We start from the raw sequence: 22,786 nt of genomic DNA on the forward strand, positions 1-22,786 counted from the left end.
TTAAAAAAGATTTTTGCAAATCCTGCAAAAAAGTAACAAAGTAAGATATATAAATAAGAATAATAAAATTATAGATTTTATACCATTCAAGTATACATATATATAAATATATATATAAAGATATATAACATTTTACTCACAAGTAATACATTTATTAGCACAAACATTTACTTTCACAGAATACAAGTATTACTTTTAAAAAAAAAGAAACATTCAAGTTTTGAAAAACCATTAAAGTAGATATATATATATATATATATATATATAGGGTAGGGTTAATATAAAAATCCCTCTTAAGATGAAAACTAGGAACCAATTTAAAGCCATTGATTTAAATAAAATAGAGGGCTGAGATTAAACTACATATGCACAATTTCGATTGCATAGATGCACAGTTTCAATTGCATAGATGCACAATTTCGATTTGCTTGAGTATTTTGCATTGTTGGTTTCAATTGCATAAATTGCATATTTTTTAAGTGCACAATAAAATATAATAGATGCACGATTTTTTTTGTTGACTAAATCCTAACCATTAGATCTAATATTTAAAAGGTCAAGATTAGGTTCCTAGTTCTCATTTTAACAGAGGTTTTTATTAGAACCTCTTCATATATATATATATATATATATATATATAAAATGGTTCAACAGAGAAGCTAAATATTGTGGAGAATAAAGAATTCGTAAAATAAAAACGAACAGGTTTATAATTTTAATGAACAGATCAATGTACCACATGAACAACAATTTGCCAAGAGTTCGAATCCTGCTGGTGGCGAGTTTTTCTTTATTTTTACTAAATACGACTGTTCATTACTTATGTTGATCTGTTCGTAAAATGAATAGATTTGTTCATAATGAAAAAAAAGAAGATAATTCTCTATTGAACTCAACCCTATATATATATATAACATTTTACTCTCAAGTAATACATTTAGTATCATAAACATCTACTTTCACATAATACAAATATTACATTTTTAAAATAGAACCATTCAAGTTTTGAAGTAAACAAACTCGAATATACATGGCATTGTTACAGTCCAGACCCAGATCACCAAGTTGGTAATCTATCGAACACGAGGAAAGTTTTCAGCCGATATACAATTCAAGTATACACATATTGTTGGGAACCCTGTGTAATATCCTAATCCTTGTTTTGATGATACCAAAATTCATAGGTCTTAATTGTAATAGACTAGAACAGTTTTTGAACTCATGTGTAAAAGTTCGTTTCTAGTTTAGTATGCGGTTCTGAAGACTGAAGATCGAAGGACTGAAGACTGAAGATACCAACTGAAGTATCAGTTGAAGAATCAGTTTGGAACTGATTACTTAATGCGTGCCACAGACTGATACTAAAGTCAAGTATCAGTTGATCATTCTTCCTCGGACTGATCTTCCAACGTTCAAAGGAAGCCACGTACTCACAAGAGTACAGCCGCATTAAATGCAGAGATCTCAGGATCTTATCTCTGCAGATGTCATTCCTATTTGGTGGTTACTTTATCAGAGACGTCACATCGCCTGTCCCTCAAGAGAGCCGTTTCCACCAGACAAGGAACCTCGAAGATTGAAGCCTCAGCCCAAATTCGAATTGCTCTCCAACGGAAGAAATCTTGAGGACGCTCTACGCCAACAGATCTATTCAAGAGTTCTCCTACAAATAGCGCTCGAGGATCAACTTCAATCTTCACCGATTCAACGACATAAGCTGAAGCTCTGCCGAAATTGCTACTCAGCCTAAAGCTTAACCTCCCCAAAGCTTGAATCGAAGAAGAGAATTCCAAAGCCAAAATCAGTCACTGCTGATTACATACATTCTCTTAGACCTTAGGCAAACCACTGTTTACCCAGAAGCCAAGGTCAAACTTGCTACAAAGAACTTGTTCTTTGCAGTATAGTTGGCACTCGTTCAAACCTCCTTTCCAAAAGAAAGATTTGAGTGTTTTGAGTGATTCAGAGGTCAGAAGTGTTTTCTGTCTCTGAGAGTCTTAGTGCGGGTTGTGCTAAGCAAGAGAAATCCGACGCGAGTGAAACGTGGGTACTGAAGAAGGGTTTTCTTCAGTGGTACGGTTGTGTGCACCCGGCAAGCACACGGTTTGGTTTGCAGTGCACCTGTTAAGCACTTGCGGAGTGGATTGTTGGTCTGATCAACCGACCGTGGATATAGGAAAGGGTTTTTCCGAACCACGTAAAAGTCTCTGTGTTGTTTATCGTTTTCAGTTTTACATTCCTAATTGTGTTGTTTCAATTGATAAACTGAATACTGATTAACGGCAAAGAGAAACCTAAGACCAACAACGTGCTCAACCGAGGCTATTGCGAAACTAAGTTTAATTTTCGCTGCGTATGATATCAGTCTGACTGATCTATCTTTTGATAGTTAGGAAGAGTGTTATCATCTCTGTTTTAAGCAAACTCGACTGAAGCCCATAAGTGCATCAGTTAAGTTCCAGTAACTTAACTGATAACTCCTTACTGAAGAGCGTTCAGTATCAGTTGTCAACCCTGTTTGGTCAAAATTGTTTTCAGTCAACAGGTGTCTTTGTTTGCGTGCAAAGTTTCATTTAGATCTCTATCTTGAGATCCCTCTGATTGAGGATTTTGTGAAAATAGCCCATAGGTGTATTCCCCCCCCCCATACACCTATTCGAGACCCCCGGGACCTAACATATATATATATATATATATAGGGTGTGGTTCTAGAGAGAACTACATTATTTGTGAGAACGGGAGAACCATCAAATTTAATGCATCCACTGTAAAAATTAATGCATTCGCTGTTAAAATTAATGCACTAAAAAAATTAAAAAAAAAATGCTCCCTTCAGGATTCGAACCCAGGATCTGCATTCATCCAACAAGATGATGCATCCACCGTAGATCTTGATGATCGAATGGCTGAAAATGGTTCTCCGGTCTTCTTTTATTTATGGTTCTTTCTTGAACCTCTCCCTATATATATATATATATATATATATAAGATATATAGCATTTTACTCACAAGTAATACATTTATTAGCACAAACTTTTACTTTATTTGGACAAAAAGGTTACCTATGATTTGAATATTCAAAAAGTGGAAAAATCACCAAACATCTCTATCATATGTGCACAACATCTCCCAAACATGTATTCACACAGTTACCACATCTCACAATCTTATACTCCCTCTGTCCCAGCTGAAATGTCCTGCTTTCCTTTTTGGGTTGTCCCACTTGAAATGTCCTGTTTCCTTTTTTGGCAAACACTCTCTCTCTATACTTAATATTTAAATAATTTCCACCAACCCACTTTATCTACTTTATACACATTTCTTAATCTCCGTGCCGAAAAGAAACAAGACATTTAAGCTGGGACGGAGGGAGTATGACCTTTCTGGCTCAATAGCTTCAGCAGACGATGCTCGTCTCCTTATAACATGCTTCTTCTTCATAATACTAACATGTCACAATGAAAACATAATTAGTAAATTATGCAAACAAAGAATAAATTACATGTATAATACAGCATAACAACTACAGTTATTTCAAGAAAAAGTTACTTTGTTTGCATATAAGTAGTACATTTGCTCGAGGTAATAATTTTATTTTGTAGCACATAAATATTACTTTTTTAGTACATGAATATTACTTTTTCAGTACATAAGTATTACTTTCAAATTATTTAAGTACATGTAAAACTGTTAACAATTTCAAATATTAAATCCATATATCAATATTACTTTTCTTACTCGTATTACTTACTTTCATCCAATAGAACATATACCTGTCACTAGTCCAATGCATACTATTAGCAATACATATATAAAATGATTGTATACAAATATTATATGTGTCCAGAATAAACTATACAATTATACGCATGAATATATACTTTCAGAATTCCAATAACATAATCAGATATAATCACAAACCACACCAGATATAATCACAAATCACACCACATATAACCAAAAACAAACATATCTAACCAGTTATAATCAAGAACCACACAAAATATAATTACAAATCATGAGAACAAAAAACAACTAAAGAAAAAACTAGGAAAAACCTTAATAACATTGACGACAACGAAATAACGACAGATCTGAAGCAAGTAGATTGTCGTATACTTCAAAAATGACAGATCTGAAGAAAATCGAACAATAAGGTCACAGAAAACTAAAAAAACTAATACCTTGAACACGAAGGAGAATCGTTCCTTTACACCGGTGGGCAGACAAATCATACAAGAAAACGGATGAGAATCGTTCGGTGAAGATAAAAGACTTGAGCGACAAAAATTTTCCCAGTAGGGTGGATCTGAAATGCAGAAACGAGAGAAACAATAAGTTCAAAAAAACAAAAACGAAATAAAATTACAACAAACTAAACACAGCGAACTTAAAAACCCTAATAACTTGAAGGAGATTCAAAAATCAAACTCAACCAACAAACCCTAATACCTTGAAGACGAAGAAATCACGCCGGTGATCAGAGAAATCGAACAAACACACGAAAATCATGCCGGTGAACACGAAGAGAGAAATCCTTAGGTTAAGAGACAAGGCTTTAGCGAGACGAAATCGTCTGAAACGAGAGAGGGAGACGAGAGAGAGAGAGACAGACGAGGGAACTCTATAGAGAGAGAAAAACTGAAATAAAAAATGAAGGAAAAAATGAAAAGTAAGTGGAAAAAAGATTTATATTTTTTCAATTCGGATCGGGTCGGGAGAACCCGTCGCATAGCATTAACCGCATGCAATAATTTGCGCATAAAGAATTCGGTACATCAGGTAGCATAATCACCGGTTCAAGGGTCGAACTGCCAATTTTCATATTTTTTTATGTATCGTGTATATTTTTTTTTATGAAATTAAATTATTTAATATATTACATGTAACGAAATTGTTGCAAAAACTATAGACGAAATAAAATTATAACATATTAATACCAAAATGTAATAAAATTCGTATTTTTATTAAATTCAAAGTAAAATATATATATATATATATATATATATATATATATATATACATATATATAGGGGGCCGCTCCAATGAGACCCCCTAATTTTAGTGAGATCTAGGGTACGATCTGGTGCGTTTATTTCATCAATCCTATGGCTGATATTGTATCTGGAGGGTGATTTTTTTTCGCATGGTTCGAATCCTGGAGGGAGCAGAATATTTTAAATTTTGTTATTCATCAGTGTATATTGCATTGTTCATCAGTATATACGGCCCTGTTCATCAGTTTATATGTCTTATTCATTACAAATTTTTTAAATTTTATTTTTCATCAGTATATACATCTTGTTCATTAGATATACGTTTTGTTCATTAGTATTATATGTCTTATTCATTGTACTCATGTTAAACGAAAAATAGGGGGTCTTACTGGAGCGCGCCCCTATATATATATATATATATATATATATATATATATATATATATATATATAATTTACATGAACAAATAAGTTGGAATCTTCAAATTATAAAATTGAATAAGTAAACTAAACTTACTAAACAAATTTTACTAATACTACAATAAAATTTCTAGAAGACAAATAATTAATTTAAATTTGAAAAAAAAATGAAAAACCATCAATTTTGAGCGGTTTTCGGCCCGGCGGTCTGATTCGACGGTTAACCGTCGATTTTCAATTTTAAACTTTTGGGTCCATAACCAAATCGGGTGTTTCACGGTTTTGGTTTCGGTTCCTGCCCATGGTCAATGATTTCGGGCTCGAAACGTTGACCACAGGCTGGTTCCGGGCCGGTTCACCTGATTTCGTTTAGCCCTGAACGTCACTATCCTTAAGAAGCTCTTAAATGATCCCCACCAATTGTGAGCTCCTTCCCCACAGTGGGCTCTCATCAACGGCCTCTTACTTTTTTTATAGTTTTTTTTAATGTGTTTTTAGTTAAATTAAACATTAAATTTACAACATAAATTGCATCTTAAAATTCAAATTCAATTCAACATTAATTAAAAACTAAACCTACATTAAAACAAATCCTACATTAATTGAAAATTAAAATGCAATAATTAAAAAAACATTATAATAATTTTCATTTCTATTTTATCCTTATTTTATTTGTATTTGTTGATTAAAATAAATATTAATTTTTAACAACAAATGACAATAGAAAAATAAAAATTAAGTTGATTTTATATTGACTTAAAAACAATTTGGAAACTACATTAAGTTGATTTTATATTGAATCACACGTTAAAAAGTGTATGCATTTCTACAATGTGTAGTACATCATAAAAGGAGAAGTTGCATTAAGTTGATTTTGTATTGAATTTTACATTGAAAAGTGTATAATTCTCTACAATGTGTAGTGCATTATTAAAAAGAAGCTACGTTAAGTTGATTTTATATTAAATCCTATGTTGAAAAGTGTAGGTTGTGTAGTACACTATAAATAGTGAGGCTGCATTTAGTCAAAATTAAAATCTTAAGATTTAAACAATTTTTTAAAATAAAAAATCGCTCATAAAAACAGTAATTTTTTTATTGGTGTGTGTATCACACGCAATTTCTCTCACCCCTCCTGCATTGGGCGTGCAATTGCAAGTTCGCCTTGCATCAGTAGGGTGCAGCAACGACAGGGAGCTCGCGATCGCTCGCTCTGTGGGCCCCACTGCGGATGCTCTTAGACAATAATGTCCAATTTTATTTTAAACAGTGGCTCAAAAGTTATTGACGTAAAAGAAAAAAAGGGGGGGGGGAAATAGTTATTGAATTAAATTTAATAGATTAAAATCCCTAAAAAAATTGAGTTGGTCTCCTATGCGATCAAGTGTATGAAAAAGACGGGTAGGATCGGGAGCGGGTTGTTTTTATGGACAAACCATAAAAGTAATTATTGTTACAAGAAAAAGTAATTATTGATATAACGAAAACAGTACATTTTCTTCATATCAATTACATTATTTTTCATCTCAATAATAATTACTTCAATAATTCATATTTTTCAGCAGATAGCGCGGGCATAGAGCGAAGGGTGCGAAGGCGGTGTATTTATTTTGGTCAAGTAATTATTATTGTAACAAAAAACAATTATTGTTATAAAGAAATATAATATCTCAAAAATATTATTTTTCTTCATGTTGGTTATTACTTTTCATCACAATAATAATTACTATGAAATATTCGATTTAGACCCGCGACCCACGCTTAGATTCGCCCCAACTTGTGCCCAAATTTGCGCCCAACCTCGACCTATCCGTCTCATCTATACATACGATATGATAGGAGAATTTGCGGAAAGAAGTTAAGTGATTAAGATATGAAAAAAGATTGAGTGACATGATAAAAGACTAAGTATGTATTATTTATATATAATTTTATAGATAAGCTTCAAACAAGTGATTCATAACACTTTATATAATAATTACTCTTAAATAATGGTGTCGAGAAGAACTAAGCCAAGCCAATTGAGCAGGAGTGGACGGAGTATATCTTAAAAATCTTCACTCGTTCGCTACAATTTTTCATTGTAGTCTTTTTAACTAACGTCTTTATATAGCAAAAGCAGATGGATTGTATAAACAATTAGGGGTGGAAAATCGGGTTGCGGGTATCGGGTATACCCTCACCCGTCCCGATACCCGCGCGGGTATCGGGTACCCGATACCCGCAAAATTCGGGTGGAGGGTCGGGTGCGGGTATCACATCCTCAAAAATTGCGGGTAGAGGGTACCCGCGGGTATACCCGCGGATACCCGCATTACCCGCAAATAACATTATAAAATTAAAATTAAATAATTTTATTAGATTTTACTTTTAGGAATTAACTAATTAAATAATTTTATTAGATTTTTGTGAAATTAAAATTAATTAATTAACTAATTAAATAATTTTATTAGATTTTTGTGAAATTAAAATTAAAATTAAATAATTTTATTAGATTTTACTTTTATATTATAGAATTAAAATTAAATAATTTTATTAGATTTTTGTGAAATGCGGGACAAAATACCCTCCCGCGGGACGAAATACCCTCTCGCGGGACGAAATACCCTCCAGCGGGACCAAAAACCCGCAAAATTACAACTAAAAAAAAAATCGCGGGACTGTGAGGGTACCCTCATACCCGCAGCGGGTATCCGCTGCGGGTATTCGGGTACCCGCATCGGGGAAGAGGGTCGGGTGAGGGTGCCATTTTCGGCAGTTTTCGTCCCGCGGGTACCCGCATTTTGCGGGTAGGGTACCCGCGGGTACCCGATTTTCCACCCCTATAAACAATTGACTATCCAATTAAATAATATTAATAAAATGGATTAACTATCAAATATATGGGATGGTGGCGCAGTTGGCTAGCGCGTAGGTCTCATAGCTATGTTGAGTGATCCTGAGGTCGAGAGTTCGAGCCTCTCTCATCCCATTTTTTGATATTTTATGTCCTTTTTCCTATTTTTTCACCATTTTTTGATTTTTTATGTCTTTTTTCCTTTCATTTTTTTTTTCCTTTTTATATGTTTTTTTTCCTTTTGAGTTATTAATTTTTTCTATTGTCTTTTTTCGTTTGATTTTTCTTTTTTAATTTTTTCTGTCTTTTTTCCTATTTTTTCACCATTTTTTGATTTTTTATGTCTTTTTTCCTTTTTATATGTTTTTTTCCTTTTGAGTTATTAATTTTTGAAACAATAGGGCCGAATGGCCCTATTCAACATACAACATCAAATTTTGTCCACCATTTGAAAAAACATAAATTTTAGCCATTTTTTGTATGTCATGACTATTCTACCCTTCTCTCTTTCCTCTCTCTTTCTCATCTCCCTCTCTCTCTCTCTCCAGCGGCTGCGCTATCTCCTCTCTCCTTCTCATCTCCCTCTCTCTTTCTCCAGCGGCTACGCGGCAGCGGCGCCGAGCAGAAGTCACCGGAGCAGATCTGATCGCAGCGGCGGAGCTGATCTGATCGCAACGGCGCCGAGCAGAAGTCAGCGGCAGAATTCGTCGGAGTAAAGGATGAGGCGGCGGCGGTGGAGGAGATACGATCCTCTGAAACGCGTGGAGGAGGGATTGGTCAGGTGGCAGATGATGAGGCGGCGGCAGATCTGATCTGATGAGGCGGCGGCGGTGGATCTGATCTGATCGTTGCGCCGCCTCCTCCATCGGCAGATCTGATCTCCGCCTCCTTCGATTTCAGCCATCGACAGATCTGATCTGATCTGTGCTGATCTGATCTGTGCTGCACGTATGGCACTTATGGCACTATTAGTGCCATAAGTGCACACTTTCCCCTAGGGTTTAGATGTTCTATTTAGGGTTTAGATGTTCCATTTAGGGTTTAAATGATGCTGTTGTTTCTGTATTTGTGCTGCACGTATGGCACTTATGGCACTATTAGTGCCATAAGTGCCCAAATGACCATTTTACTTAGTTTTATTTTGAATTTTCGTTGGCACTTATGGCACTAATAGTGCCATAAGTGCCAAAATGACTATTTTACTTGGTTTTATTTTGGATTTCCGATGGCACTTATGGCACTATTAGTGCCATAAGTGCCTAACCCGACCCGGCACGCGACCCGCGTGCCTGATCCTACCCAGTCCGCCTCATTAAGGGCAAAAACGTCCAAATCAATAAAAATGGCCAAAATTTGTGTTTTTTCAATGTGTGGCCATAAATTGTGTTTTATGCTTCATTTTAGCTACTTCAAAATTTTACTCTAAATTTTTTCTATGTCTTTTTTCCTTTGATTTTTCTTTTTTATTCTCCTTTTTTTTTCTTTCAGGTGCATCTATTATGTAAAAATACTTTATTTGACTTCTTTCCATTTCCATTGAAAAATAATTGGAAAAGATTTTCAGAAGAAAGTGTCTTACGATATATATCCAACAATACAAATGTGATAGAACATTATAACTTACTATATTGTTTGAAACTCCTACATACGCATGATTTTATTATCTCATCTTAATGAAATTAATCAAAAATATTATCAAATACAGACATCATTCATTCGCTCGAAGGCTTAATTAGTTCCACCTTCTTCATTATATATATACAATGTTACATCGACAATTATCTGGAAATATAAGCACCTCTATAAATGATCAAATGTTTGCATACAAAAAATGGATAAAGAAGATTAACTAGAATTTACTTTATAAGCGAGCAAAATTTATATGAGAAAGATTTACAACGGGGAAAAGCCTAACAAACTACAACCACATTGCAAAGTCATGGTTATGTCTTTACATTCAAGAATGTAAGATTTCTAACCTCAATATTTCAAGAAGTGGTGAGCAGGATCTGAAGAGAGATTTCGTCGTCTTCATGGTTCATGCCACCCTGTTGGTGCATGTCAGGATAACAGATTTCAGCTCCTCTTTGCTCAGAGAAGTTTGCACCATAACCTGTGCAAGTCATGCATACATGTTTTCTCATTCGATTGTTGTCGTCACGTTATAGCAAGATCAAGTAATTAACCAAATAGGAGTAACATTCAATATTCTCTTGGATAAAGTTTTGTTCCTCCAATGATATTGAAACAAGATTTCTAACCTCTTGTACTCGATTTCCAGCTCGAGCAAGCATTTTGTACTGATTTTCGAACATAGAGGCCATATAAACCTGCATAATAAGCTCAAATTTCAACCATCTCCAACGTAACAAATCAATCATTCGAATGTGAAAGCTTCATAATTTTTCATCTTGGATTGATCACTAGATTGACAATACATAAGTAGGCGCCAAAATACGCGGTAGATTAGCCTATATTATTTTTATCTATCCAATCTATAACCCAAAGTAGACGCCCCCTAAAAGGATAATAGTATTTGCAACGAAGAAAAGGCAAGATAAGACTCATAGTTTCAATTCTATTAGACTAACATTTATCCATTTTAATAGCTTTTTTGATCGATTTGATTAGCTTCACCTGAAAAGTGGGTGCCAAACCCGGGCTCAAAAAGTACCGTCCTTTTGACACAGACTGGATTCCGTCAAACTGCCTCAATTCTTTCATCAGCGACTCAACCTCGGCCCACTACATAGTTTCAGAATAATGAACTTCGCGTGGTGAAGATGCAATGGGCAGTTAGAAATTGCTAGTGTTAAAAACTAAGGATATAACCTCGGAATCTGCCTGAGCTTCTTCGAGTCTACCATCCAAAGTATTATGATCACCGACCACGGTCTCCAGGGTTTCCATCAGGGGATCCGGCTGCCACGAGAAAAGATAAGGTCATTCTTACTAGTAAGAAACGTTCAAAGGGAAAGTGACATTGACAAAGTATAGTAATTACCATTACTTCCTTTAATGACAGAAATATACGTTCCAGCAAAAAGTCCAATTGATGGACTTTGGCATCAACAATCTGCATTCAAAAGAAGTATGAGTAAAAAATAGGTCAGATTTCAAGTAGAATGCACGTGTAGGATCACGACTTAGTTTTTCACACGACATACCTGGCCAACTTTGAAGTACGATGCAGGATCCAAGGTGGCATCCCAAGAAACTTCTGTCTGGTGAATAAGTGCAGAAACCCCTTCAACCTAGAAGATGACGTGTAATAGACCCTTTAGTTGTTTCAACAGCTAATCATTCCGAAACTACAAAGTTACCATTACATAGTCAAAGCTAGAACCCTAACATATGTTGACCTTTTATAGAAGATCATGGGTGTATATTAAGCCCATGTATGGTTGGGCGTTTTTGGAGGTTGGAAAGAGATTCAATTAATTAAATCAATTACTTGTTGTTTGGTTTGAGTAATGAGTTAACCATTACCCTTACTTGAGGGTAACCCAATTACCCAATTTGTTACCCCTCAAAATAGAGGAGAAAAAGAAGAAAGGGAATCAATCCCTTACTAGTAATTCATTTCCATTGTTAAACCAAACACTCAATAAAAGTAATAGTTATTGTTACCATTCCTCCCCTTTATTTGATTCCATTCCTTTACTTGAACCAAACGAGCACTACCAAACTTAACCTAAGTTAAGACACAAATTTGATCCGATTCATCAGTTTTTATAATTAACAAAATTCAGTTTTTGATTCTTGGTTTAATTTTATAAAATAACTGAATAAATCAATTCTTAATGAAAGTCTTTATCAGTTTTGATTTGCTCGTAGTTCTTGAAAATGCAAAACAGCCATAATAAACTTCAATCGGGTAATAACAGTAATTTGGTTCAGATGGGAAGTTTAAAATGCTAATTCAATTATGTTTGATTAAAAAACTAGTTAAAACCAACCAAATGGACAGAATCTTCACCCCTCGCGTAAATAGAACACTTCATTTACCTCAACAAAGATACCGAAGTATGTAATCTTTTTAATGCAGCACTTGACTACATCTCCAACACTAAGCCGTGCCTGCAACGCAGGAACATGGGCAATGAATCGAGCAGACTTGCACATTCTATAGGAATTTAAAATTGTTGGGACCTTTTTCAAAATCTTACCATGAGATCTCTCTTCTTTTCAACTAATTCTTCCTTCTCTTTTGGTTTTATGGAAAATATTAGCCTCCGAGAATTTCTGTCAGCCAATACTACTCCCATGTAGATTCTCTGCAAGTGCAGGGGGCCACTGAGTAAAAACTAAAAAGTAATAAAATTAAAGGAGAAGCTATTTGGCTTCAAATCTCATCATCCAAACCTGACCAACAAAGGACGACAAGAATTTAAGCTTCTCTTGGTCATAGAGCATAAGAAGATCTTCCAGCTTCATATCTGGTGTCAATGCTTCATCAGTCTTACTACCAATTTCTGAACTTTTCACCGACTCAGAGGCATCCATCGCGCTAGTAGCTTCATATTTTCCAATTATGCCCAGGTTCTGCCGGAGAAGAGATGGATCTAAACCTTTTCTTCTCAACCAAGACTCGAAAGCTAAGAATTTCCACCTAGCAGCAAGATTGCGATATGGTAGAAAACCAATCAAGGAACCAAATGAGACCTGTAAGGAAAACATGAAACTAAAATAGTTATAGCTGAACTACGAGCATCGGCACTATAAATACCAATAAGACTAGAATAACAAGTTAACCCACAACGAATCCTCTAGTACTGGCGCTGATCAATTCCACTTCTTCTCTTTCTCCAGTCTTAACCAGCTGTTCTGCTCTCGTCCAGTCATCATCCTCCCGTTCCTAGATGAGTACGCAACAATCAGATTCCAAATGTAATAATTTGGAATTAAGTATCGACTAAAGATGGTAGCCAACCTTAATAGGTGATGTTGCAATGAAGTTCTCCACCTCTAATGGATTACCCAAGCTGTCGGGATTTATAGGAACCACCTCATTTCTAATTTTCTGACCTGCTGGTTTAACAGCGGGATCTAATCTATAGCATAGTATCACAGCAACACAAGAGCACTATAGTCGAGCAGTAGAAAGATAAACCTTATGGGAAATCGTACCTAGCAGCATTTTTTAAAGACCCAACGGAGAATTAGACAGATTGCACTACCTTTCTGGTTTGCCTATAAGCATAGTATCTATAGATGCAGCGGTACTTCTAGAAAGTTCATCAGAAGTGAATGTTTGTCCACCAGACCGTATATCAGCCTGCAATTCTTGAAAAAGCACCAAGACATTTAATTATACTGCGAAGTTTTATACTTAATACACCACAAAGATATGATTTTATTACACAGAATGCTCAACTAAAGGCTAATCAAATTACCTTTCCCCAACCCCTCATCTGAAGCAGATTCTTCTTGAATGGTTTCATGGAACTGGTTCTGAGTGATGCCATTGGTAGTCACTTGCCGATTATCTGAGTTGGAAACATCCGACTTATTTTCGGTGAAAATACTACTGGATCTAAGTTTGGTATCCTCTTTTGGAGAATCATGTTCTGCTTCTGCATTTGAATTGAGCTTCAACAGCTCTGGCTTTTTGAGAAGAGGGGCACTGGAGCTAAGCTTGGTATCCTCTTTTGACTTGTCATGTTCTGCTTCTGCATTTGAATTGAGCTTCAACAGCTCTGGCTTTTCTAGAAGAGGGGCACTGGAGCTAAGTTTGGTATCCTCTTTTGACGAATCATGTTCTGCTTCTGCATTTGAATTGAGCTTCAACAGCTCTGGCTTTTTTAGAAGAGGGGCAGAACCTCTTCCTTCAGTAGATGAACTCCCGTAACTACCATCAAAAGAATCTTCACGGCTGTTTTCTTCTCCAACTTCAGATTTGGATGTCATAGGTTCAGGTTTCCTTAACAATGTAGTATCACTAAACCTCTCTTTCTGGGGCTCCTTTCCCATTCTCAGTGATAAGTTTGGCCTCATTCCGAACCTTGTGGATCCACTCGCACCATCATCCTCATTAAATGATCTTGGTTTTCGCAAGATAACATCGGGAACGCTGCTTTTAGTCACTTCTGAATCCTTTTTAATCGGGCGGATAGAACTTTTAGCACTTGTTTCCACAGGTTTGGCAGTTGCTTCGAACTTGGCTCCTTTCTTTAATACAGGTCGGACCAAATTTAGTCCTTGCACGGATTTAACTGACTTCTTTTGATCAGGAAAATCGAATGGGACTTCCTCTACGTCTTCATCCAATGCACTCCCCTTCTTCTTATCTAATAACCTCTCAATTTCCAAATAAGACACATCTGGATTTGATTTTCTACCCATTATCTGAAAAATTATAACAAACTAAAAAAAAGCAGCAACTGAAATAGTACATGACAATGCAGAATACTTCAACATATATTTCAAGATTAAAAGCTCAAAAGTTACGAAAATAACAGAGTATATGTTGTTATTCTTCATAAATCATAAAAAACATGCATCATAAAGCTGTGATTAACTGGAAAAATCCAATATCTGAGTCCAAAGCCTAGTTCGATGCAGATTTCTATAGCTAGTTAGATGCCACTTATAGGTAAATAATGTCTCTCCTTCAAAGTAAAACATTAATCCAAATTATCCAATATACACAAAAACAAACAGATACTCATGGAGGGTAGATGCTACACCACTTCATCTGTCGTGGCATCTACAAGAATGTAAGCATGTTTTATCTCTTCCGTTCCCAACCAAAGTAATCAATAAAAAAATCATTAGAAATTAAAAACGAAAAGAAAATAGAAAAAAAAAAAAGTAAGGTAACACTATCTATCTGTTATACCATCTATCTTTCTTCAATTACCAATGGAAGCAACATCAAAAGCCAAAATTGTGCATAACAGACACTCTAAACGCAATTAGTAAGTAATTATCACAATCATTTAAATCATCAATGGAGATTCCCTCCATTAATCAAAAACCCCCAGTGTAATACATATACATAGAATGTTCCAAAGTGATAACCTTTAAGCCTTCTAAAAGCACATATCCAAGGAAGGAAAAAAGAGTAAGCTAAAGGCACCTTGGCTAAAGTGATTTTGGGGTCTTCCCCAATCATTCGACCAAATTTAAGCTCCATCTTATCCCACTCGTCAAGCTGCGGTTCATCTTTTGATGCAGAAACCCAGAATTTCCTGCAAGGGAAATTCAGAATTCCGGATTTCTTGGCATGAAAAACGGGTTGCGGAAAGAATTGAATAGCAGAGAAAGTGGTGGAATTGGCGGTAGTTCTGAGAGTGAAACTATCCATTGTTGATGAGATAAGGCGATGCTCATGTGATAAGATTGATAAACTATGAGATAATTAATTGTGGGCTTGGCATAATTTTTCAGAAAATGTAGAGTTATTGGTTAGGGAAGTGGAAGAGTAGTGAAGAGAAACTAAATGAAACAACAAAGGTGAAGGACGAAGCTGTCGTCATTTATCCTCAAGAATGATAGGCACGTGTAATTTTGATTATAACAATATTTAATATTCCCCTAGTTCCACCAAAAAAATACCCTTCACATCTCATTGATGGGTGTTGTGAATAGAATAATTAGTCGAGCGAAGGGTCCTCCTCACAGGAGATGCTGGCGGCATGAAATCAACAAGTGGAACACGCCCACGCCAATGAATGTTAGTGAGAGTTGCCGCCGCAACAAGAAGCTAAAGATGATGGGAAACTTGCGAAATCACGTGAAAATGACAAAAAAGAATAGCTCTATGCTTACGACTATTCCATTCCGTCCAAGGAAACCACATAATCAAACAAGGAATCAAAAAGGAAATATGCCAGCTTGTCCTCCATGGGGAAGGCGCGCCGCCAGTGACCTAATCTACGTGCAATATCGGTGCTCGTGTGAAGAGGTGTGTGCACAGAAGGAAATCAAGAGTCAAAATGAGCACACACAATCGAAGCAGCCTCACTCCACAGGAACACATGCAGACACGACTAAGACTGAGGAGATATACAACAGAGACACATGGAGGCAAGAGAGATGCCCCGCGATTGGAGATGACAATCAACAGGAAGACGATAAAAAAGCAGACGCCACTGAAAAATAAACATGGTGGGAGTAAGACAATCACTCCAAATATCAGAAAACAAAGCTTGTAAGGGCAACCGACGCCAGACAAGATCCCAGACAGATGAAGTCGAAAACTCACCATGTCTGGTTAGATCCCAATGCATCACATCCTCCGTCCCCATCACAATCGGTGTCCGGCTCAGAGAGTCAATCAAATCAATAGGAATATCATTAACATCACATAACTCATGCAAGCGAGTGTCATCCCAAGCTAAATCATGCCAAAAATTACAAACACGAGGAAAAGTGTGAGCATTTTCGGGATGACTATATGAACTCAAAGGGCGAACCCCGAACCATATGTCATCCCAGAAACTAATCCTACCATTCCTAAGAAACCACATAATATGACCATGAGCAGACTCAAAAATGCGCATCATGCGACGCCAAGTAGGACACACATGCACAGTGTAATGCGAACGCTGAGGAAAACGGTCAGTGCATGCCGAAGCCCGTCGTGAGACTTTGGGAAAATGATATTTATATTCCCTATGCCCTGCAATTAAGGTTAGTTTAATGGCAAGTATAGGTTCGCGTCGAACCACAGAGAATCGGTGTATCTTAATACTCGTGTCACACGTTTATATGGGGTTGCCCTTCTCTGGGCAAAGGTTTACTTGCCAGTCTCTGGCCACAACAGAATGTAAAACTAATCTGGGCAAATAAGTAAAGGTTGAAAATAAACACAAGAAAATAATCAGTAATAAATGAAACCCGGTCTGGGCATAATCTCGGTATCATATGGGATAATATGGGCAATCGTATGTTCAAGGATTGTCATTGTGCATTCACGTCATTGGTTATGGGCAATCGTCAATAGACCGTGTCCCCATTGTCACGGTGCCGCGTGCAACAGCCTACCGCGCCCTTCATGTGGTTGCCACATCAAGCTTGTCGGACCCAAATGGTCATCAGGCATGTCCGAAGACATACTACCACTCGCTCACAATTGCCGCACTTCGTGGAGCCGGATTTCTCCTAACTTATGCCCACTTACTGCTTGTAACTTGAAAAGAAAGGCAAAGCAAGTAAACAAATAAAACATACTTGTATTTAAACGTCTAGGCAGAATTTAAACAACGTACTTGTCGGCACCTGTAGGAATATTAAACTTAATTAATACTCAATTTACCCGAGGATCGTCTCTTGGATTATCTTAATTCACCATACATTGATTAATCCTAGCATGCTCCTATTAATTTAAATAATGCACCGAGGAGTTCAGAAATACCTGAAGAATTTCTAAGAATTCATCAATTCATCGCTGAACAGATCATCAACTTCAATCATTCGTTTGAAGCCTCAAACGTCCTCCAATCGTATTTTTCCAAGAAATACGACTTCTTCCTTTTCGAAAGAACTTTCTGTGGCCGCCTGTTTCGTCCAAATCCGAGGATTGTAGAGGTAGTTATGGCCGTTCTTCAGAAACTGCCAGAACTTGATTTCCTGCAAAAATCTGACTCCAGCTCTGATCTTCTGGACTGTATCCCGCACAATCCCCGACGTCGGATGGACGAAGATCTTCGAGGATTCCCTAGAGAAAACACCCACTCAACAGGCGCCGCTCAACTCTCACAGAAAACCTAATTTCTGTAATATGAAATTACGTAAATCTTCTGGTCTGTTCTGTTATGAGAGCTGAACTGTATTTATAATTATAAATACAGGATGCAGGTCAAACTTATGAGTTAGGTTATTTTCTACTACTGGGCTCAAGAGTCTTTGGGCCAGCCCAGGGATCAAATACAAGGAATAAAGATGGGCCTCAAATGAATTAATTCTTATGATCAGCCCAGATCATAATTAATTCATTCCACTAGAGAATCAATATTGACTTACCCCTTTATTGCCGATGATGAGTCGGAGCTTGTATTTAGACTTATCGAGCCCCCGTATTTAAGATATCCAACATCCATTAATTAATTAAAGCTTCTGATAGCTTATATTAATTAATTTCTTATTATTCCTTAAGGTTGCGTTTACTTTGATGGATAAATTTAACCATGGAAAAGGAAGGATAACAAAAATTTATGCCTTGAAATCTCTCATTTCTTTTCCAATATTTAACACAAAAGAGATGATCATCATTTTTCCTTCCTTATTTTCACTTCAAAGATGGATAATATTATCCACTCAACAATGGATGGATAATATTATCCATCCTTGAAGTGAAAATAAGGAAGGAAAAATGGTGAGCATCTCTTTTGTGTCAAATGTTGGAAAAGAAATGAGACATTTTAAGGCATAAATTTTTGTTATCCATCTTTTTTCATGGATAAATTTATCTATCAAAGTAAACGCAGCCTAAGTAGTACCACTCAAGCTTATTATTGCACTTAAACTTAATCAACCTGCAGGGTTTAATGCAATAAATCTTCTGAGCTCCTTAAGGGGATGTTATCATCTTATACCGGATACGGTCACCTAATACAGATTACCAAATGTCATATATAAATTGCTATCACCTAAGATACAGAGTACTCAAGTTAATATGTAACTCTCACCCATAGTAAGTCAAAGTGATACACAAATTTATATATACACCTAAAATTTTATTAGGATTTAGGTCACGTTAAGTCACCGAGATCTTGATTCTTCACTTAGGTCGGATAGAAGAATGCATCTCATTGTGATCCTATCAATACGTTTACACGCACCAGTATAGACAAGTGGCCAAGACAAACTACTTCCATCTATACTGCAGCCTAAACCAACAACTCGTCCTAGAGTCGTCTCGGTTGTGATCAATTTTATATCTCATAAGGTTATTCCAATTATATGGTCTTCTGTGATCTACAACACACCATATAATCTACTTATATAGAGATAATTGGACATACATATGCAATTATGAACAATTCAGATAGGAGATTAGATAGTGAACTCAAGAATCATTGTATACAAGCATAAAAGTTCTTGCTTTCAGTATACAAATCCAACAGCACCAACTCTGAGCATAACAAAATAAAACATAAAACTGAAAAGTAAAATGGCATGTGGTTGTGTATCTGCCTTACAGTCGCTCAAAACATGAAAAAAAACTAAATACTGAATTTAAAGGAAAATGGCCGCATAGGGGGTCATCTTGGAACAGTACACTCGCCAAAACTCCAAGGTGTCGAAGCTTTTTTTCCTCTGACGGTGCATCCATATTTATAGAGAAGGCATGGGCTAGGGCTTGGCCCAGAACAGGCGGCGGCTGGGCTAGGGTTTCATGGTTGGTTCTTTCCTTCTATGGCGTGCCCTACAGTCTGCAGAGCCTCCGGTTATGGCAGTGAATCACGTCTGGGAAGGTAAGTGGATCTTCTTTCTTATTTGGACCCGAGGGGAAAATACTCCCGCCTATGCCTATTCACTCCAGTTGTGCCCAAATGCGAACTTCTCTCTTGACCTCATTTCCTTTTCCTTCATCCTCTTGTCTTCTGACCATGCTCCTTCCATCTGGCCTTCCGCCCGAACACGACCCGATCCCGCGCGGTACTCAATGTGGGAACAGTTTGGTCTGTGCCTCTGCTTGCAGTTAGGTACTTGCCTCTTTCGCGGAATGGAGCATGTTCTCTCCATATGCCCCTGCACACTCTTGTGCCAACAATATGCCCTCCCGGGCACACAAACACACACAAAACATGCAGAAAAGACTCGATCTAATCCTAAAAATAGACTAAAAAAGAGCACGAAAAACGGGCTCATCAGTACAGTACTTAGCCTACATCTCTAGCCTGAAAATGCCACCATAGCTTAAAGATAAAGGCACGAACTAAATCAGAGAAGCGCCGAATACCGAGACCCCAACGTAATCTGTATTCAATGTAAGGTATATTTCTTAATTTTTTTTATCATTAATTGGATTATGTTAGTTTCACTAATACTGATAATTAATCATGTAATTAAAAAAAAATTGGCTTACGAAAATTGTATATATTCTTTTAACTAGTAAAATTTTAGATTAAAGTTAAGTAATCATATTTATGTGATTAGGTGTGGCGCAATCCAGATTTGAGTTATTAGCTTCGGCATTAAGGTGGGGAATTATATGCTTGTTGTCATATTCAAGTATGTTTGAATGTGTTCTTAATTCATGTTTGATTATACTTGCTCAGTTACATGTCCAGATACATGTTCAGTTTATCATGTTCAGATACATGATCAGAGATTCAGTTACATGCCCAGATACATGTTCAGTTTACATATCCAGATACATGTTCAGTTTATCATGTTTAGATACATGATCAGTTTAAGGGGTTTCAGTTCGCCCAATCAGATTTTAGTATAAGTGTATGACAATGTGATTTATTTGCATGTTTAAGCATATGTGGATATTTGCATGGTTCCTCATTGAGTATATTTTCAATATGCTCACCCCTCTTCCCCATTAATTTTTGCAGTTTAGGAGTCGAGGTGGCCATGGAAGTCGAGAGTGATTAGGGATAAAGAAGTTGCATTGAAATTTAAGTGAACTTGTTACGTTTTAAATTATCGTTTTTATTTCATGTTACTATCTTAGTTTTTGGCAAGATGATTTTAAATTAGTTTAAACTTTTATAATAGTCAAGAAAATATTCTTCTTCTTAATTTTAGTATGTAAGCTTATGAAAATTGAGGGCGTTACACTATACGACCTGGCACAATTTTTGGCGGGTGTACGACTTCCAAACTAAGTGTGGCGAAGTCTCGGATGAGTTCTTCCCGTTGGGTAATAAAATACCCTAGCTTAGCCTTAACTTTTCGGCTCAAGGCATCTGTCACTACGTTTGCTTTACCAGGGTGGTAGTTGATCGTACAATCATAATCTTTTACTAATTTGAGCCACCTTCATTGTCTCATGTTCAAATCTTTTTGCTTGAAAAAGTATTTTAGACTCTTATGATCTGTGAAGATCCCACACCTCACCCCATAGAGGTGGTGTCTCTAAATTTTCAAGGCGTGTACGACAACAGCTAGTTCTAAGTCGTGAGTTGGGTAGTTCAGCTCGTGAGCTTTCAGTTGTCGGGATGCGTAAGCTATGACCTTCTGGTTTTGCATTAGCACGCAACCTAGTCCTATTTTTGGAGCATCTGTGTAAACTACAAATCCTTCATTTCCTTCTGGTACTGCTAACACAGGTGCTGTGGTTAGCCTTGTCTTGAGTTCTTGAAAACTTTGTTCACAATCATCAGACCTTGATGTTGGAAGCATCTGTGTTGAAGGAAGAACTTTCCCTCCAAACTGAAGCATTTAGAGATCTTAAGGCAAATGCTACAATGGAGGTGATGATGACCAAATTGCAGAGGAAGAATAAGATTTTCTTGTTTTTGGTGTTGTTGTTGGTTGTATGGGCTTCATTATTGAAGTAATCCCTGCATTTTTAGTCAATGTAGTAGGTTTTAAGCATTTCTATTTCAAGTAGTATGTAATGAATGCTTTATGCTCTATGTTCCACCACAGCCCATGCCACAAGAAACATTTGATTGTTTCCATCCTTTCCTGGGCACACAGTAATATCCCTCCTAAATAGGTTTTGAGGAAACACTCATCTAACCCAATGATAGGCCTACAAGTCCTCTTGAAACCCATTCTTAATGAAGAAAATCCAACATACAGTCATTTGAAAACATTACCCTCCTTCAAGATTAGCTCAAACCTACCCTGAGGATCTACTCTTTCAAGCTCAGCAAGATACCTAGGAATGGTTCCATAGTGTACCTCTACAAATCCCCTCACCATTTCTTGGGCCTTTCTCTTATCTTTATACAGCCCATCTCTAGTCACCTCTGTCTTGAATCTAACCAAAATAGCATCCCTCAACTCCTTGATACTCATATCATACCTAACCCTAAACAGATTTAGGTACCTAGCAGCAATCCAATTGGATCCAACCATCTTGTTCTTAGTTTGTCTGTTGCAAGTGTGATCACCTGCATATTGTTTTATGACAAATGTTCCATCCTTCCTCACAAGACTACCCAGCACCCTCCATGAATAAGGAGTACACTTAGCTAGGCAACATTTCTTACTAACCTTCCTGAAATGAATAAACCTTAATGATTATATGGCCACAGTGGTCAATGCACTCCTGCATTGTATACAATCTTCAAATTGCATACCTAGCACAATCTGAAGGTCAGCATGGCAACACTTAGGGTCATAGATCACCCTCTTCTTCCTGTGCCTCTCACCCTCTAAATCTTCATCAGTCTCAGATGATTGAACATCATCATCGGTGCCATCATATTCAGATACCTTCTCTATACCAGTGTCAAAGTCTTCTATAGCCTCTACTGTATCAGCAAGATCAAACAAATTTCCTAAATCTGCTAGATTAACCCTTGATTGGATGAATTCCTCATCTGAGATGTAATCTAAGTCATCTAGGCTTACCTCAGAGTCCACACCCACCTCAGCTTCTGCATTCCACTCAGTATCAT

At 36.7% G+C, this 22,786-nt stretch overlaps 1 protein-coding gene, 1 long non-coding RNA gene and 1 other non-coding gene across 5 annotated transcripts; 1 reads left to right on the forward strand and 2 right to left on the reverse strand.

The window, feature by feature from the left end:
• Positions 1-2,999: 2,999 nt before the first annotated feature.
• Positions 3,000-4,637, reverse strand: LOC131019616 (uncharacterized). The gene is made up of 3 exons (XR_009100354.1): positions 4,453-4,637; positions 4,185-4,309; positions 3,000-3,445 (listed from the first exon to the last, which is right to left on the reverse strand). It is a non-coding gene; the product is annotated as an uncharacterized LOC131019616 (long non-coding RNA).
• Positions 4,638-8,300: 3,663 nt separating this feature from the next.
• On the forward strand, positions 8,301-8,387 carry TRNAM-CAU (transfer RNA methionine (anticodon CAU)). Its single transcript is given in 2 exon segments — positions 8,301-8,338; positions 8,352-8,387. It is a non-coding gene; the product is annotated as a tRNA-Met (tRNA).
• A 1,643-nt stretch (positions 8,388-10,030) lies between these two features.
• On the reverse strand, positions 10,031-15,747 carry LOC131019617 (uncharacterized). Of its 3 annotated transcripts, none has more exons than XM_057948206.1 (14): positions 15,334-15,747; positions 13,649-14,600; positions 13,433-13,538; positions 13,186-13,306; positions 13,012-13,110; positions 12,618-12,917; positions 12,422-12,529; positions 12,261-12,332; positions 11,420-11,506; positions 11,257-11,328; positions 11,085-11,174; positions 10,890-10,997; positions 10,514-10,582; positions 10,031-10,365 (listed from the first exon to the last, which is right to left on the reverse strand). In XM_057948206.1, the coding sequence occupies exons 1-14, from the start codon at positions 15,559-15,561 to the stop codon at positions 10,291-10,293; spliced, it is 2,487 nt and encodes an 828-aa protein (XP_057804189.1). In that variant the 5' UTR covers positions 15,562-15,747; the 3' UTR covers positions 10,031-10,290. The 3 variants fall into 3 exon arrangements, with proteins under 3 accessions (XP_057804189.1, XP_057804190.1, XP_057804191.1); XM_057948207.1 differs by having other exon boundaries at positions 11,266-11,328; positions 15,334-15,723; XM_057948208.1 differs by lacking the exon at positions 11,420-11,506.
• Positions 15,748-22,786: the final 7,039 nt, after the last annotated feature.

This window comes from Salvia miltiorrhiza, chromosome 4 (assembly GCF_028751815.1).
Source record: "Salvia miltiorrhiza cultivar Shanhuang (shh) chromosome 4, IMPLAD_Smil_shh, whole genome shotgun sequence".
Taxonomy (NCBI): Eukaryota; Viridiplantae; Streptophyta; class Magnoliopsida; order Lamiales; family Lamiaceae; genus Salvia; species Salvia miltiorrhiza.